The sequence below is a fragment of the Salmo salar genome, chromosome ssa17 (assembly GCF_905237065.1).
Source record: "Salmo salar chromosome ssa17, Ssal_v3.1, whole genome shotgun sequence".
Lineage (NCBI taxonomy): Eukaryota > Metazoa > Chordata > Actinopteri > Salmoniformes > Salmonidae > Salmo > Salmo salar.
The window spans coordinates 13,909,648-13,928,364 of NC_059458.1; the positions used below are offsets into that span (position 1 = coordinate 13,909,648).

Genomic DNA, 18,717 nt, shown 5'->3' on the forward strand with positions numbered 1-18,717 from the left:
ATTAGTGACAGGTCTGAGTCTCACACCCACACTGCCTTGAGCCACCTAGATAAGACCGATACCTATGGTGAGAATGCTGTTCATTGACTACAGCTCAGCGTTCAGCACCATTGTCCCTCTAAGCTCATCACCAAGCTTAGGACCCTGAGACAGAACACCTCCCTCTGCAACTGGATCCTGGACTTCCTGATGGGCTGACCCCAGGTGGTGATGGTAGGCAACATCACCTCTGCCTTGCGACCCTCAACATGGGGGGCCCCACAGGGGTGTGTGTTTAGTCCCCTCCTGTACTCCCTGATCACCCACGACTAACACCAAGTTTGCGACACGACGGGGGTTAGCCTGATCATTGGTGACAATGAGGGGGCCGGAGCAACTTCTCCCTCAATGTCAGTAAGACCAAGAAGCTGATCGCGGACTACGGGACACGGAGGGGGGGACGAGCACGCTCCCATCCACATCGAGGGAACTGCAGTGGAGTGGGTCGAAAGTCAAGTTCCTCGGTGTCGACTTAAAATGGTCCGCGCACAGTCGCGAAGAAGGCACGTCAGCGCCTCTTGCCCCTCAGAAGGTTGAGAAGGTTTGTCATGGACACTCAAATCCTCAAAGTTCTACAGCTGTAACATTGAGAGCATCTTGACTGGCTGCATCACTGCTTGGTATGCCAATAGCACCGGCCTAGATTGCATGGTGCTACAGAGGGTGGTGCGGACAGCCTAGTACATAACACGGGCCATACTCCCTGCCATCCAGGACCTCTATATCAGGTGGTGTGAAAGGAAGGCCCGGAACATCATTAAAGACTCCAACCACCCAAGCCGTAGACTATTTGTTCTCTCTGCTTCCGCACGGCCAGCAGTACCAGTGCATAAAGTCTGACACCAACAGGCTCCTGAACAGCTTCTATTCCCATAAGACCGCTAACTAAATGGCTACACAGACTGAGTTGAGTTGTCTGCACACGTACAGGGCCCTATACACTACTGCACACAAACACTCACTCCATCATTTGCTCACAAACATTTATACTGCCTCTAAACACACTCACATCATCATATACCCTGCTGCTACTCTATCATATATCCTGATGGCTAGTCACCTTACCCCTATACATAGCTACCTCTATAGACCCAATATCCCTGCACATTTGTTAATATGGTACTGGAACTGATCCTGTATATATTGTAGTATGCTTGCTTTATCGTGTTATTGTTTTTATATCTCGTGTTTTGATTTAACGTTATTTTTAGTATTACATAGTTATTGATAAATACATTGTTGGGTTTTGAGTTTGCAAGAAAGGAATTTCACTGTACTTGTGCATGTGACGTTGAAATGTGAAACTTAATGGGCGAGTCCCAATGTGCTGCAGGTCAAACTGTATTAAAAAGCCACAGATGATAGAATAATTTTTTATGCGCAACATTCAACATGTGTAGCCCTGCGGCGGTGACCAGGCCGCTCCAACTCGCAGTTCACCACGGCCAGAAACTGTCAGTGGTGCTGGACGGCTTTGTGTCTGGCGGTCGGAGGTTCAAGTCCGGAGCCAGCAGACAAGAAGGACAAAAATTGCAGACAACGATTGAAACAACCCCGGAGAAGTACAAAACAATAGACGATCTACATGGACCTAGTTTGGCCACGACGGTGTATTGGCTGTTCGTGAAGGGATATGCAGATAAGAGCCATGCGATGCAGGTAAAATTAATCCCACAGTGCCTCGCTCAATTTCTGCTACTCTCTCATCCAAGTATGGCCAGCTGCGTACGTGTAGGGAGTGCACGTAATCGAGGGAATTAAATTATATCGACGTCATTTTTAACGACGTAGACTAAGAAACTAAATTCGATTTTCCATCACAATTATAAATCATGTGAGTTTAAGAATGTTGCAAGAGAAGAGCTAAATCGCTCTTATTAAACTGTCCAGATCATTTTCCATGAAAGGATGTCGATGTAACTTAATTTGACTACTGCTATGATTAAGCAATAAGGCCCGAGGTGTGGTATTTCCCCACAAAACCCTGAGGTGCCTTATTTCTATAAACTGGTGACCAACGTAATTAGAAAATTAATTATTTTTTGAGGTCATTCAGGTGGTACATGGTCTGCCGTTATTTTGTGGCAGATGTTAAGACTACAAACCGTTATAAATGGCCTATTTGCGAGATTTACTTATTTCAATAGGCATAGGCTACTGACTAAAATCTGGGTTTATAAATGCAATTCAATTTTGACATGGTTTGCTGAGCTAGATGCAGGTAGGCCGACATCTAATTTCAGGTGAAAGTCCACAATGAAACGGACATTAAATGTGTAGAATGATACGTTTTCAATAGAGCTGTGACCATGATCACAATTGATAACTGCAGCATTCTCTCAACCAGTGCTTTCTTTTTCAGTCTCACCTCCGCCAATTGAATGCATTTATACTACTGTTACACAAAAATATGGTAGAAGAATACAATTTACTCAATCAAGAAACAGTATGTAAACACCAGTACCTGGTTTCCCTTACCTATTGAAATCAAGAAGGACATAACAATGGTGAAATAGACCTGTTTACTGCTGTGCAATGTCACATGTACAGTTGAAGTCGGAAGTTTACATGCACCTTAGCCAAATACATTTAAACTCAGTTTTACACAATTCCTGACATTTAATCCTAGTAAAAATTCCCTGTCTTAGGTAGGTTAGGATCACCACTTTATTTTAAGAATGTGAAAGTCAGAATAATAGGAGAGCGAATGATATATTTGAGCTTTCATTTCTTTCATCACATTCCTAGTGGGTCAGAAGTTTATTTAGTAGCATTGCTTTTAAATTGTTTAACTTGGGTCAAATGTTTTGGGGAGCCTTCCACAAGCTTCCCACAATGAGTTGGGTGAATTCCTCCTGACAGAGCTGGTGTAACTGAGTTAGGTTTGTAGGACTCCTTGCTCGCACATGCTTTTTCAGTTCTGCCCACAAATTTCCATAGGATTGAGGTCAGCGCTTTGATGTCCACTCCAATACCTTGACTTTATTGTCCTTAAGCCATTTTGCCACAACTTTGGATGTATGCTTGGGGTCATTGTCCATTTGGAAGATCCATTTGCGATCAAGCTTTAACTTCCTGACTGATGTCTTGAGATGTTGCTTCAATATATCCACATAATTTTCCTCCCTCATGATGCCATCTATTTTGTGAAGTGCACCAGTCCCTCTTGCAGCAAAGCCCCCCCCACAACATGATGCAGCCTCCCCCTTTTTCCTCCAAACATAATGATGGCCAAACAGTTCTATTTTTGTTTCATCAGACCAGAGAACATTTCTCCAAAAAGTACATTTTTTGTCCCCATGTACAGTTGCAAACCGTAGTCTGGCTTTTTTTATGGCGGTTTTGGAGCAGTGCCTTCTTCCTTGCTGAGCGGCCTTTCAGGTTATGTCGATATAGGACTTGTTTTACTGTGGATATAGATACTTTTGTACCTGTTTCCTTCAGCATCTTCACAAGGTTTGATGGGATTGATTTGCTATTTTCGTACCAAAATACGTTAATCTCTAGGAGACAGAACGCGTCTCCTTCCTGAGCGGTATGACAGCTGCGTGGTCCCATGGTGTTTATACTTGTGTACTATTGTTTGTACAGATGAACGTGGTACCTTCAGGCATTTGGAAATTGCTCCCAAGGATGAACCAGACTTGTGGAGGTCTACAATTTTTTTCTGAGATCTTGGCTGATTTCTTTTGATTTTCCCATGATGTCAAGCAAAGAGGCACTGAGTTTGAAGGTAGGCCTTAAAATACATCCACAGGTACACCTCCAATTGACTCAAATTATGTCAATTAGCCTATCAGAAGCTTCTAAAGCCATGACATCATTTTCTGGAATTTTCCTAGCTGTTTAAAGGCACAGTCAACTTAGTGTATGTAAACTTCTGACCAACTGGAATATTGATACAGTGAATTATAAGTGAAATAATCTGTCTGTAAACAATTGTTGGAAAAGGGACTTGTGTCATGCACAAAGTAGATGTCCTAACCGACTTGCCAAAACTATAGTTTGTTAACAAGAAATTTGTGGAGTGGTTGAAAAACGAGTTTTAATGACTCCAAGCTAAGTGTATGTAAGCTTTCAACTTCAACTGTACCTGTATGTATATCAATAAAGACTAGGGTAGGCCAAACTAGTTTGTACATTTTCTTAATTTAAATAAAAGATTAAGGTGGTTCTGGAAGTATTCTCATGACGATTATTAGGTTGTATAAACATGAGTGCTTTCCCCCCACAATGCCACAAATTATCAATCATTTTGACACATGCGAGATGTCGCTTTCTATAATTCTATTTGTACGAATTGACCATGTTAAATATGACTGTACTTCTTTATTTGTTAGAAGTTAGCTCACAGAATTAAAGGTTTTCAAGCCTTGTGCAACTTGTTTTCCCTTCACGGGCCGGACCAAACCGAAAGCATAATTGGCAGCAGGGGTGATCCAGTCATAACATTTGGAATTTAGCAGTACTGTGTAGAAAGCCAGTACCTATGGTGGTTAAATCATTTCACATCCATCAAATTGATCATAGCATATTATTTAGGAGGTCAAATTGGCTCTGATATTGGTGGGATTATGACCCCCAAAGTTATGCACCTGGATGGTTTATTAAACTAGAGGTTGATTTGACTAATTAGGTTAATAAGTAGTTTATATACTGTTATTTTTAGTAAATATACTGTGTACATAACATTAAGAGAAACTTCCTAATATTGAGTCCACCTCCTTTTCCCTCAGAACAGCCTCAATTTGTCAGTGCATGGACTACAAGGTGTCAAAAGCATTCCACGGGGATGCTGGCCCACGTTGACTCCAATGATTCCCACAGTTAGGTCAAGTTGGCTGGATGTCTTTTGGGTGGTGGACCATTCTTGATACACACAGGAAACTGTTGAGAGTGAAAAACACAGCAGCGTTGCAGTTCTTGACACGCTCAAACCGGTGCAACTGGCACCTACTACAATACCCTGTTCAAAGGCACTTAAGTCTTTTGTCTTGCCCATTCACCCTCTGAATGGCACACATACACAATCCATGTCTCAAGGCTTAAAAATCCGTCTTTAACTTGTCATCTTCCCTTCATCTACACTGTTTGAAGTGGATTTAACAGGTAACATCAATAAGGGATCATAGTTTTCACCTGGACTTATCTGGTCAGTGTGTCATGGAAAGAGCAGGTGTTCCTAATGTTTCGTATACTCTATGTATATTTTGTGAATCATTAATTCATATTAAATATAATAATATAGGACTTTCTCACTGTGCATTTCCAACATCTTTGTGTACATTTCCAGAATCAAATATCTTCTCTTTGCCCCCAACCCAGGTTGAACACAAGAAACTGTACGGGCCCATCTGGCGCTCGCGGTTCGGCCCGTTTGATGTGGTGAACGTGGCGTCTCCAGAGTTTATATCCCAGGTGATCCGTCAGGAGGGCCGCTACCCGGTCCGGACAGAGCTGCCACACTGGAAGGAGTACCGCGATATGAGGGGACAGGCCTATGGACTCCATGTGGAGTGAGTGGCCGATGAACCACGTCAAGGACTATTCCTAGATTGGGTGTAGGAAAGGGAATGGATAATACTTACACCCACTGTTCCCTCATTTTTTGGGGCACTGAGGAAATATTTGCTCGTGAGCGGAAACGTTAATGTTGTGAGGATTTTGTGCAACTTCCGGCACATGTTTACAGTAAACACTGCGGCTGTACCATTACAGTTTTAGACAGTAGCCAATAGGCTATTGTGGCTATTTGAGCATAATGTAGACCTACCAACAAAACCAATGGCACAAATCCCATAACATTTTCACATGGAAATAGCTTTTGATTTCTGTGATACAGCCTATGGTAACATATATGTGATGTTCAATGCAGGCCTATATTGAATTCGATTTTTAATAACGTTTTTACATTATGAAACGCTTGATATTAATGTTTTACTTGGTCTGTGACACTAGGGTGACAGTACAGTGTATTGTATGATGCAAGAAACCACTTTACAAAATACAATTTATTATTATTATTACCACACAGCGACTTAGACAATGTAGGATATGCAAGCATGTCTCAAAATACAACACTGCCCCTTTAATTAAGATGTAAGCTTTTAAGCTGATTAGCTTTTCAAAGAGAGCTTGAAATGTGGCCTACGCGTTTTGTGCTCTTGTAGGAAGCAGTTACTCCCCATTGCTGACCTATATTTAAGCAATAAGGCACCACGGGGTTGTGGTATATGGCCAATATACCACGGCTAAGGGATGTTCTTTTGCACAACATGGAGTGCCTGGATACAGCCTTTAGCCGTGGTATATTGGCCATATACCACAAACCCCCGAGGTGCCTTATTGCTATTATAAACTGGTTACCAACGTAATTAGAACAGTAAAAATAAACGTTTTGTCATACTCATGGTATACGGTCTGATATATACCACGCTTGTCAGCCAATCAGCATTCAGGGCTCGAACCAGCCAGTTTATAATTATCAATAACTGGGCAAATAACTCGCTAACTAGCAAAGAATATCAACAAATGTGCACATGCGTGCTCTGAACTGATCTGAAAAGCGCTCATGGGCTACCATCCCACCAAAATAATTATACTCTGCTGCACACTGGCTCTGCCTACAAATAAATCACAGACTCAATCTTGCAAAGTTAAACTTGTTTTGTTGCATTAAAAAGGGCAACGCGGAGTGCCTGGATACAGCCCTTAGCCATGGTATATTGGCCATATACTACAAACCCCCGAGGTGCCTTATTGCTATTATAAACTGGTTACCAATGTAATTATATACGGTCTGATATACCACGGCTGTCAGCCAATCAGCATTCAAGGCTCGAACCACCCAGTTTATAATTTGATTCGATCACAGAAAAAACGGTAATCTATATAGTGCAAACTAATGCGGCGAACTCAGTGAAGTTCAATCTCTTGCGTCTCTGCATGGCATTTCTTCTGCGTGGCATTCTGGAGGAGGTGCGCAGCTTAGAGGGAACATTGCTTACACCCTATGCTTCACAGATACACTATGACAGTTATTGGTAATAAATCATTGCCTTGGGTAAAAGCAATGTTGGTCTGGTTTGAGGAAACCCTAACTCTACAGGTAAATTTGTTTCAGTAGTACCTCCACCTCCAACATTATCAATCTAACCTACAGGTAACTGCCAAAATAAAGGAAACGCCAACCTAGCATCTTAATGGAGCATTGGGCCACCACTAGTCGCCAGAAAAGCTTGAATGCGCCTTGGCATAGATTCTACAAGTGTCTGGAACTCAATTGGAGGGATTTGACACCATTATTCCATGAGAAATTCCATCATTTGGTGTTTAGTTGATGGTGGTGGAAAACGCTGTCTCAGGCGCTGCTCTATAATCTCCCATAAGTGTTCAATTGGGTTGAGATCTGGGATGTTCATTGCTTACTTAACTCAGCAACCACACCTGTATGGAAGCAGCTGCTTTTGCTTTTAATATACTTTGTATCCTTCATTTACTTAAGTTTTTCCTTTATTTTGGCCGTTACCTGTAGATATACCTCCACCCCTTTATTCTGAATATCTACTGTAGATTCACTGTCTGTCTCCTGTCTCCTGTCCCCTCCTCTCCTCTCCTACAGTAAAGGCCCACAGTGGTACCGTATCCGTAGTGTCCTGAATCCAAAGATGCTGAAGCTAGCGGAGGTATCTGCGTACGCGCCTGTCATCCACCAGGTGGTAGGGGACCTGCTACAGCGTATTGAGACGCTCCGCCTCCGCAGTCAGGACCACACCACCGTACCAGACCTCGCCGCAGAGCTCTACAAGTTTGGCTTTGAAGGTGTGATATCATTGGTTCATTCAGTATTTTTTTATGCTTTTAACCTCTTCAGAAACACACACACACACACCCAGTGGGGTTGGAAGCCAGAGTCTGCCACAGTCAGCAGCTTAGGTAAAGTGCCTTGCTCAGGGACACAACGGCAGGAGATGGCTTCTAGGATACCGAGAATCCCACCAGCTCTGTGTAGTCATTGTTGACTGTGTTCTCTCCGTCCCTGCAGGGATCTCTTCCATCCTGTTTGAGACGCGGCTGGGTTGTCTGCAGGAGGAGATCCCTAAGGACACGCTGAGGTTCATCGCTGCAGCCAACGACATGCTAACCCTGTCTGAGACCGTCCTCTTCCTCCCGATCTGGACACGCAACGTCCTGCCCTACTGGAAACGATTTATCCAAGCCTGGGACGACCTGGTGAATGTAGGTATGTTTGTAAATAATGTCAGGGGCTCCTTCTATTGAGCGACAAGCGGACTCAAATGTGTAGGTGGAAAGTAGACATGGTAGGTTCGACCTCCACAATGCAAGCGTACGATTATTTCTATTGCACAATAGCTTGCCCTGTCACTTGCACGTCAGCCACTGTCAGCCGCTAAGCACTGTTGAGAAGTGTCGGAAATCGCAGACCTATGTGGGAACTTTGTTAACCTCTCTGGGAAATGTGGGACACTAGCGTCCCACCCGTGGGACACACTATTCAACAGCCAGTGAAATAGCAGGGCGGCAAATTCAAAACAACAAAAATCTCATAATTCAAATTTCTCAAACATACAACTATTATATCCCATTTTAAAGATACACTTCTCGTTAATCCAACCACATTGTCCGATTTCAAAAAGGCTTTACGGCGAAAGCATAACATTAGATTATGTTAGGACAGCGCCGAGACAAGAAAAACCACACAGCCATTTTCCAAGCAAGGAGAGGCATCACAAAAAACAAAAATGCAGCTAAAATGAATCACTAACCTTTGATGATCTTCATCAGATGGCACTCAGGACTTCATGTTACACAATACATGTATGTTTTGCTCGATAAAGTTCACATTTATATTTTTAAAAAACATTTTACATTGGAGTGTAATGTTCAGAAATGTTTTGCCTCCCAAAACTTCCGGTGAATGAGCACATCAATTTACAGAAATACTCATCATAAACGTTGATAAAATATTAAACTGTTATTCAAAGAATTATAGATACACTTCTCCTTAATGCAACCGCTGTGTCAGATTTCCCAAAAACTTTACAGCGGAAGCACACTTTGCAATAATCTGAGTACAGCGCTCAGACAACAACAACAAGCAATACAGATACCCACCATTTTGGAGTCAACTAAAATCAGAAACAGCATTATAAATATTCACTTACCTTTGATGATCTTCATCAGAATGCACTCCCAGGAATCCCAGTTCCACAATAAATGTTTGTTTTGCTCGATAAAGTCCATCATTTATGTCCAAATACCTCCTTTTTGTTCGGGCGTTTAGTCCACTACTCCAAATGCAGGAAGCGCGTGCAAAATGTCACGACGAAAAGTTAAAAAAAAGTTTTATTTACGTTCGTAGAAACATGTCAAACGATGTATAGCATCAATCATTAGGATGTTTTTATCATAAATCTTCAGTAATATTCCAACCGGACAATTCCAATGTCTTCAGAAAAGAAAAGGAACGCAGCTAACTCTCACGTGAGGGCGCGCCACTGAACTCATGTCATTCTCTCAGTCATCTGACTCCAGGACCTCTTATTCTCTCCCTATTCACAGTAGAAGCATGAAACAACGTTCTAAAGACTGTTGACATCTAGTGGAAGCCTTAGGAAGTGCAAAATGACCCCACAGACACTGTATACTGGATAGGGAATCACTTGAAAAACTACAAACCACTTCCTGGTTGGATTTTTTCTCAGATTTTTGCCTGCCATATGAGTTCTGTTATACTCACAGACATCATTCAAATAGTTTTAGAAACTTCAGAGTGTTTTCTATCCAAATCTACTAATATGCATATCCTACCTTCTGGGCCCGAGTAGCAGGCAGTTTAACTTGGGCACATTATTAATCTGAATTTCCGAATACTGCCCCCTGTCACCAAGAAGTTAATGTGGGAGGCAACTCGTCTGCCTAGGGAGACTAACTGTTGAGCTATGTTCAGTATTGAGACTAATTTTGTGTGTGTGTGTTTGTGTGCGTCCCCTAAATGAATGTGTGTGTTCATTGATTTCTACATAAACCCTCAGCTCAACGTCTCATTGACCATAAGTTGGCGCAGATGGATGCCCAGGTGCTGGCTGGGAAGCAGGTGGACGGGATGTATCTCACCTACCTGCTGTCCTGTGATAAACTGACCCTGGGAGAGGTGTACATCAGCATCACAGAGCTGTTGCTGGGTGGAGTGGACACGGTGAGAGGAGAGGGTCATGGGAGGTCATACAGAAAGGAGGGTGGTGCCATTCATAACAGCAGGGTCACGTTCAGTAGGGTACACCGTAAACAAACCTTTTGAAATGGAAAACGAACACGTGAATTTCTCATTGGCAAAATTATATTATTTCCTCTACATTTCAAAATGTTTTATTCTGTTTTGTGCCTACTGGACATGTCCTAGGGAATGGGGGAAGTGATGGAGTCAGAGGCTTTTGTAGGGTGGAGGTGTATTTTGGCTTTAAGATTACACGGTTCTCCCCAGGCCATAAATACTGAAACCATTTACTTTAGTTTGTAGACATATATTTGCGGCGTAACTTTGTATTTATTTTAGAGGGTACAAAATGCTCTCACATACACTCACATAACCACAGACAGATACACAGTAACCGTACAAACACTAAATCAAATCAAATGTATTTATATAGCCCTTCTTACATCAGCTGATATCTCAAAGTGCTGTACAGAAACCCAGCCTAAAACCCCAAACAGCAAGTAATGCAGGTGTAGAAGCACGGTGGCTAGGAAAAACTCCCATGAAAGGCCAAAACCTAGGAAGAAACCTAGAGAGGAACCAGGCTATGAGGGGTGGCCAGTCCTCTTCTGGCTGTGCCGGGTGGAGATTATAACAGAACATGGCCAAGATGTTAAAATGTTCATAAATGACCAGCATGGTCAAATAATAATAATCACAGTGGTTGTCGAGGGTGCAACAAGTCAGCACCTCGAGTAAATGTCAGTTGGCTTTTCATAGCCGATCATTGAGAGTATCTCTACCGCTCCTGCTGTCTCTAGAGAGTTGAAAACAGCAGGTCTGGGACAGGTAGCACGTCCGGTGAACAGGTCAGGGTTCCATAGCCGCAGGCAGAACAGTTGAAACTGGAGCAGCAGCACGGCCAGGTGGACTGGGGACAGCAAGGAGTCATCATGTCAGGTAGTCCTGAGGCATGGTCCTAGAGCTCAGGTCCTCCGAGAGAGAGAGAGAGAGAGAGAGAGAGAAAGAAAGAAAGAGAGAAAGAGAGAATTAGAGCATACTTAAAATCACACAGGACACTGGATAAGACAGGAGAAATACTCCAGATATAACAGACTGACACTAGCCCCCCGACACATAAACTACTGCAGCATAAATACTGGAGGCTGTGACAGGAGGGGTCAGGAGACACAGTGGCCCCATCCGATGATACCCCCGGACAGGGCCAAACAGGCAGGATATAACCCCACCCACTTTGCCAAAGCACAGCCCCCACACCACTAGAGGGATATATTCAACCACCAACTTACCATCCTGAGACAAGGCCGAGTATAGCCCACAAAGATCTCTGCCACGGCACAACCCAAGGGGGGGCGCCAACCTAGACAGGAAGACCACGTCAGTGACTCAACCCACTCAAGTGACGCACCCCTGCTAGGGACGGCATGGAAGAACACCAATAAGCCAGTGACTCAGCCCCTGTAATAGGGTTAGAGGCAGAGAATCCCAGTGGAGAGAGGGGAACCGGCCAGGCAGAGACAGCAAGGGCGGTTCGTTGCTCCAGTGCCTTTCCGTTCACCTTCACACTCCTGGGCCAGACTACACTCAATCATTGGACCTACTGAAGAGATGAGTCTTCAGTAAAGACTTAAAGATTGAGACCGAGTCTGCGTCTCTCACATGGGTAGGCAGACCGTTCCATAAAAATTGAGCTCTATAGGAGAAAGCCCTGCCTCCAGGTGTTTGCTTAGAAATTGTAGGGACAATTAGGAGGCCTGCGTCTTGTGACCGTAGCGTACGTGTAGGTATGTACGGCAGGACCAAATCGGAAAGATGGGTAGGAGCAAGCCCACGTAATGCTTTGATGGTTAGCAGTAAAACCTTGAAATCAGGAAGCCAGTGTAGAGAGGCTAGCACTGGAGTAATATGATCAAATTTTTTGGTTCTAGTCAGAATTCTAGCAGCCGTATTTAGCACTAACTGAAGTTTATTTAGTGCTTTATCCGGGTAGCCGGAAAGTAGAGCATTGCAGTAGTCCAACCTAGAAGTGACAAAAGCATGGATTAATTTTTCTGCATCATTTTTGCAATGTAACGTAGATGGAAAAAAGCTGTCCTTGAAACAGTCTTGATAAACCAGGCCAGAACTTGTCCGTGTAGACCTGCCTGGCTGCATTTCCTGGTGCAGTCTGGTCTTGTCTTTGCTTATCTTTGTTGCTTTCTGGGATCTGTTGCTGGATAAAACACAAGCCTCAAGCTCCATTTATTCAACCTTTATGTTACGTCATGGAGATAAATGTGTTTTTCTCACTGGAAATCGGTGTTCTCACTTGAGATGGTCTTGTTCAATGATTAGATGTCACTTGAATTGATCTACTGTTCCAAAGTCATTTCCTCTGCTGCTTTTATAATGAATTGATGTCAATAAATGTTGATGATCACTGATAACTTGTCTCTCATACAGCCTCCACCACTCTCTCAACTTTGAATAATTTTTTTTTAGAAACATCAGCACTTTAATTGTCCAAGTCAAATTTCCCCTCAGGGACGATAAAGTATACTGAACAAAAATCGAAAACGCAACAATTTCAAAGGTTTTACAGAGTTACAGTTCATATAAGGAAATCAGTCAATTGAAATGAATTTATTCGGCCCTAATCTATGGATTTCACATGACTGGGAATACAGATATGCATCTGTTGGTAACAGATACCTTAAAATAAAAAGTAGGGCCTCCTGAGTGGCGCAGCGGTCTAAGGCACTGCAGTGCTTGAGGCGCCACTACAGATCCGGGTTCGATCCCGGCCTGTGTCGCAGCCGGCCGCGACCGGGAGACCCATGAGACGACGCATAATTGTCCCAGCGTCGTCCGGGTTAGGGGAGGGTTTGGCCAGCCAGGATGTCCTTGTCCCATCGCGCTCTAGCAACTCCTGTGGCTGGCCGGGCACACGTACTCTGACACGGTCGCCAGTTGTACTGTGTTTCCTCCGGCTAAGCGAGCAGTGTGTCAAGAAGCAGTGCAGCTTGGTAGGGTCGTGTTTCGGAGGATGCATGGCTCTCGAGCTTCGCCTCTCCTGAGTCCGTACGGAAGTTCCAGCGATGGGACAAGACTGTAACTACCAATTGGGGAGAAAAAGGGGTAAAAGTAATAAGAATATGAGAGAAAAGTTGGGGCGTGGATCAGAAAACCAGTCAGTATCTGGCGTGACCACCATTTGCCTCATGCAGCACGACACATCTCTTTCACATAGAGTTGATCAGGCGGTGGATTGTGGAATATTATCTGACTCCTCTTCAATGGCTGTGCTAAGTTGCTGGATATGGATGGGAACTGGAACACGCTGTCATTTAGATAAGCCCAAACATGCTCAATGCATGACATGCCTGGTGAGTATGCAAGCCATGGAAGAACTGGGACATCAGCTTCCAGGAATTGTGTACAGATCCTTGCAACATGGGGCAGTGCATTATCATGCTGAAACATGAGGTGATGGCAGCAGATGAATGGCACAACAGTCAGGATCTCATCACGGCATCTCTGTGCATTCAAATTGCCATTGCTAAAATGCAGTTGTGTTCGTTGTCCATAGCTTATGCCAGCCTATACCATAACCCCACCGCCACCATGGGGCACTCTGTTTACAACGTTGACATCATCAAACCGCTTATGGTAGAGTAATGAACATTCAATGCTCTGGCAACAGCTCTGGTGGACATTCCTGCAGTCAGCATACCAATTGCACGCTCCTTCAAAACTTGAGACATCTGTGGCAGTGTAGTGTGACAAAACTGCACATTTTATAACAGACTTTTATTGTCCCCAGCACAAAGTGCACCTGTGTAATGATCGTGCTATTTAACCAGCTTCTTGATATGCCACCCCGGTCAGGTGGATGGATTATCTTGGCGAAGGAGAAATGCTCACTAGGGATGTAAACAAATTTGTGAACAACATTTGAGAGAAATAAGCTTTTTGTGAGTATGGACAATTCCTGGCATCTTTTCTTTCAACTCATAAAACATGGGACTAACACTTTACATGTTACGTTCAGATTTTTGTTCAGTATATATCATATCACTTCACTCTAAGTAAACCCCTCTTTCTTTCTACCATCCTTCTCCTTTCGCCTCAGACGTCCAACACCTTGTCGTGGGCATTGTACCAGTTGGCTCGCGACGCCGCGTCCCAGGACAGGCTGTACCGTGAGATCACGTCCGTGTGTCCGGGAAGACAGCAGCCCAGATCAGAGGACCTGAGCAGGATGCCCTACCTGAAGGCTGTCATCAAGGAGACTCTGAGGTGAACACACACACACGCACGTAGGCACGGATGCATGTACACGTACACACACACAGGTTCTGAGATGAACACACGCACACGCACACACACACACACACACACACACACACACACACACACACACACACACACGCCAAGAACGGCGACCTGCAACTGGCCTCTTGTTTTGAGCATGCCTGGTCAAAGAGTTTGTGTGCCTGTGTGCTTGCATTTTCCTTTCCCTAATTATACTGATGATGACTGATAAGTGAGATAACATGTTGGCATTTCATTCGGAGTGCAGAGGGTCAAGGTAGAGGCATGGGGCATGCTTTTTGGATAGCTTATGTAAGGGGGGGGTAGAAATGTCCTTATATAACCTGAATGTTGTGTTCAAATTTTAATTTTCACATGCTTCGTAAAGAACAGGTGTGAACTAATCCCAACAATGCAGAATACTATATATATTTTTAATAATAATAAATAAAAAACATTGTAACACAAGGAATACATACACAATGAGTAATATTTACTTGGCTATGTACACTGGGTACCAATACTGAGTCAATGTGCAGGGGTATGAGGTAATTGAGGTAGAGATGTACATATCGGTAGGGGTAAAGTGACCAGGCAACAGGATAGATTAGACGGAAGCAACAGCGTATGTGATGTGTGTGTGTGTGTGGCAAATGTGTGCCTGTGTGTACATGTTATCTGTGGGTGAGTGTGTGTATGTGTTAGAGTAAGTATGTGTCAAAAAGGTTCAATGCAGATAGTCCAGGTGAACTATTGGTGAACTAGTTAGCAGTCTTATGGCTTGTGGCTAGAAGCTGTTCAGGAGCCTTTTGCTCCCAGACTTAGCTCTCCAGTACCGTTTGCCGTGCGGTAGCAGAGAGAACAGTCGATGACTTGGGTGGCTGGAGTCTTTTGACAATTTTTAGGGCCTTCCTTTGACACCGCCTGGTATAGAGGTCCTGGATGACAGGCTTATAGAAGGAAATTGGCCCCCCTCCACCTCTTCCTATATGGTCATAGCCATTTATCCTGTGTGTCCTTGATTTTCTAATGATTCAAATGCTCAACAACAACTAGGTCAGAATCACAACCTGCCATTGCCAACTCTCTGGTATTTAGGTGTATCAAATACCAATGCGACCAGACCTGTCAACATGCACGCATTTTGCATACCAACTACGCAAATCTCTGTCCGTGTACGCGGGTAATGAATAGGGCCTGATGTTATTTACATTTTAATAAAGATATATCCACTAACATCCCAAATCTCGAGCTGCAACACACAGACATGTACAGAGTTTGTGTCAACGGACATGGAGATGAATACATCATTATTGGACGTAGCTACCCGGTGTCTGCCCCTCCTGCTTGTTGTGATGCTGTACGTAAACACATGGACAAATCCCTTTTGGACTCCGTGTGTTGTGGGAAGGTAAACACTAATGGTTTCAAGCTAACGTTAGAGAACATAAGATGGACATTCAGTGGGCTCTGAAGTGCCAGCAGTTCATTTGCTAGTGAAAGAAATGAAATGCAAATACGAAAAGTAACTGGTCGCATTTGTGCGAGTGTGATGTACATTTAATTCTGCGTCCCATTAGTTGTATTTTACACGTAACATGACGAGGATCACGCAACCTGATAGACTGTAATTATGATCCACATCACAAAAAGCATTACAAAAGTATAATCCAAAATAAATATAAACATCTTGGCATTAAATGGAGTCGGGAGTTTAGAAGACTGCGCGATGAAAGAATAATGAGTGTCCAGTATTAGCTATAGAGGTAATGCTTCTAAAATGCCTTTGCACTAAATTTGCGAGTTGAATCTCCAATTTGCTGTGTGCGTCTGGTACTCTAAAGGGTTGGCAGGTCTGGTATACTGAACATTCCTAGCCACACAAAGGTTTATATAAAGCAGTCCTACAGAGGCTCCGCATGTTGTTGAAGCTGTTCTCTCTGCAGGATGTACCCTGTAGTTCCAGGGAATGGCCGTCTCACCGTAGACAATGAAGTTGTTGTGGACAACTACTGGTTCCCAAAGAAGGTAGGGGCAGGCGATGAAGAGAGAAAGATAAACATCTCTCTCTTTCACCTTTGTCAATACTTAAGAAATCTCTATTTCTTTCCCCAAAGGATGAGATGTATTTTCTATGAAATTCTGTCAGTCGCTCTACTTCCTGTATGCCTACTACTTCCTATTCCTCTCTGTCAGACCCAGTTCCATCTGTGTCACTATGCTGCCAGTCATGACGAGGCGGAGTTTGTGGATGCAGAGTGTTTCAGGCCTGAGCGTTGGCTGAGAGGAGACCCAGAGTCGTACCAACACCACCCCTACAGCTTTATACCCTTCGGGGTGGGCGTGAGAGCCTGTGTGGGCAAGAGAGTGGCAGAGCTAGAGATGTACTTTGCCCTCTCCAGGGTGAGTAAGAGAAGTATTGAATTGAGATTTCCAAGGAATGTTGAGTAACAAAAAGCCATCAGTGTCAAAATGAAGTTACCACAGACTGTTGGAGGTGATTGTTGTTGGATTTCGTCCATCATCTGTGGTGATTTGCTAATGGTAAATCCCCAGAAGCAATCTGAGTGTGTGGGAAGTTAAGTGTGCAACACTTACAACAGGTGTGACGAAACCCATTTTTATGAGCGGGGCCCATATTCTGCTTTTACTATCCAAGTTGGCATGGGATGTTATAGAGACTTAATTTTATGGTTGTAAACTGATTCTCTGGCTAGAGAGACGTCAGACAACCAGGTGGCTCATTAACACTAAACCCTTGAACTTGAACTCTTGTACCCCCTCTACAGCTGATGCAGCATTATGAGATCCAGCCAGAGGATGGGGCCCCGACCACAGAGCCCAAGACTAGAACACTGCTCATCCCATCCAAACCCATCAACCTGCGCTTCCTACCCCGAGACTGAGGAGGGTGCCAGGGAGTTATAGAAAGGGATTGACAGGAGGGTCTGGTGTTGTGCTGTGCTGTGGTAACCTCCAGTCCCCTAGATCCCCTTAAACATAGCCGATTGAAGTAGTTTGGGTGGGGGGAGGGGATGCTGAAAAATAAAGTTTGTTCATGCTACAGACAGCTATATCGGTCTGCTAATACAGGACTAGTAAAGGCCCAGTGCACTACTTTTGTGAAGAAATTATATTTTCAAAAATATATATATTTTTTAATGATTTTTTAATGCAGATTTGTCATCGGTGCTGCAGCACCCCTATTTCCTGTGGCTATGCCCTCAAATCAAATCTGATTCATACCAGGTTATTCGGAGGTGTATAACTGGGACTTTTGCTCTGTTGACCTTTACTATGAAGCTAATACATATAGATGAATCTGCCCTGTAATAAATGCAAATTGGTGTTGAGGAGAAATGTATCACAGAGTGTGTGTGTGTGCTTGTGAATGGCATTATAATATAATATCATTAGATACTAATACACCTTGTATATATCTAGGGTATTGGCCATCAACCTTTTACTTACATTTACATTTACATTTAAGTCATTTAGCAGACGCTCTTATCCAGAGCGACTTACAAAATGGTGCATTCACCTTATGATATCCAGTGGAACAACCACTTTACAATAGTGCATCTAAATCTTTTAAGGGGGGGGGTTTAGAAGGATTACTTTATCCTATCCTAGGTATTCCTTAAAGAGGTGGGGTTTCAGGTGTCTCCGGAAGGTGGTGATTGACTCCGCTGTCCTGGCGTCGTGAGGGAGCTTGTTCCACCATTGGGGTGCCAGAGCAGCGAACAGTTTTGACTGGGCTGAGCGGGAACTGTGCTTCCTCAGAGGTAGGGGGGCCAGCAGGCCAGAGGTGGATGAACGCAGTGCCCTTGTTTGGGTGTAGGGCCTGATCAGAGCCTGAAGGTATGGAGGTGCCGTTCCCTTCACAGCTCCGTAGGCAATCACCATGGTCTTGTAGCGGATGCGAGCTTCAACTGGAAGCCAGTGGAGAGAGCGGAGGAGCGGGGTGACGTGAGAGAACTTGGGAAGGTTGAACACCAGACGGGCTGCGGCGTTCTGGATGAGTTGTAGGGGTTTAATGGCACAGGCAGGGAGCCCAGCCAACAGCGAGTTGCAGTAATCCAGACGGGAGATGACAAGTGCCTGGATTAGGACCTGCGGCGCTTCCTGTGTGAGGCAGGGTCGTACTC

At 44.0% G+C, this 18,717-nt stretch overlaps 1 protein-coding gene across 1 annotated transcript; it reads left to right on the top strand.

Moving 5' to 3' along the window:
* Positions 1-1,337: 1,337 nt before the first annotated feature.
* Positions 1,338-17,933, top strand: LOC106575170 (sterol 26-hydroxylase, mitochondrial). The gene is made up of 9 exons (XM_014151444.2): positions 1,338-1,698; positions 5,365-5,555; positions 7,661-7,860; positions 8,084-8,281; positions 10,095-10,258; positions 14,388-14,554; positions 16,516-16,597; positions 16,766-16,972; positions 17,359-17,933. Exons 1-9 carry the CDS (start codon positions 1,432-1,434, stop codon positions 17,473-17,475), a joined length of 1,593 nt encoding a protein of 530 aa, XP_014006919.1. The 5' UTR covers positions 1,338-1,431; the 3' UTR covers positions 17,476-17,933.
* Positions 17,934-18,717: the final 784 nt, after the last annotated feature.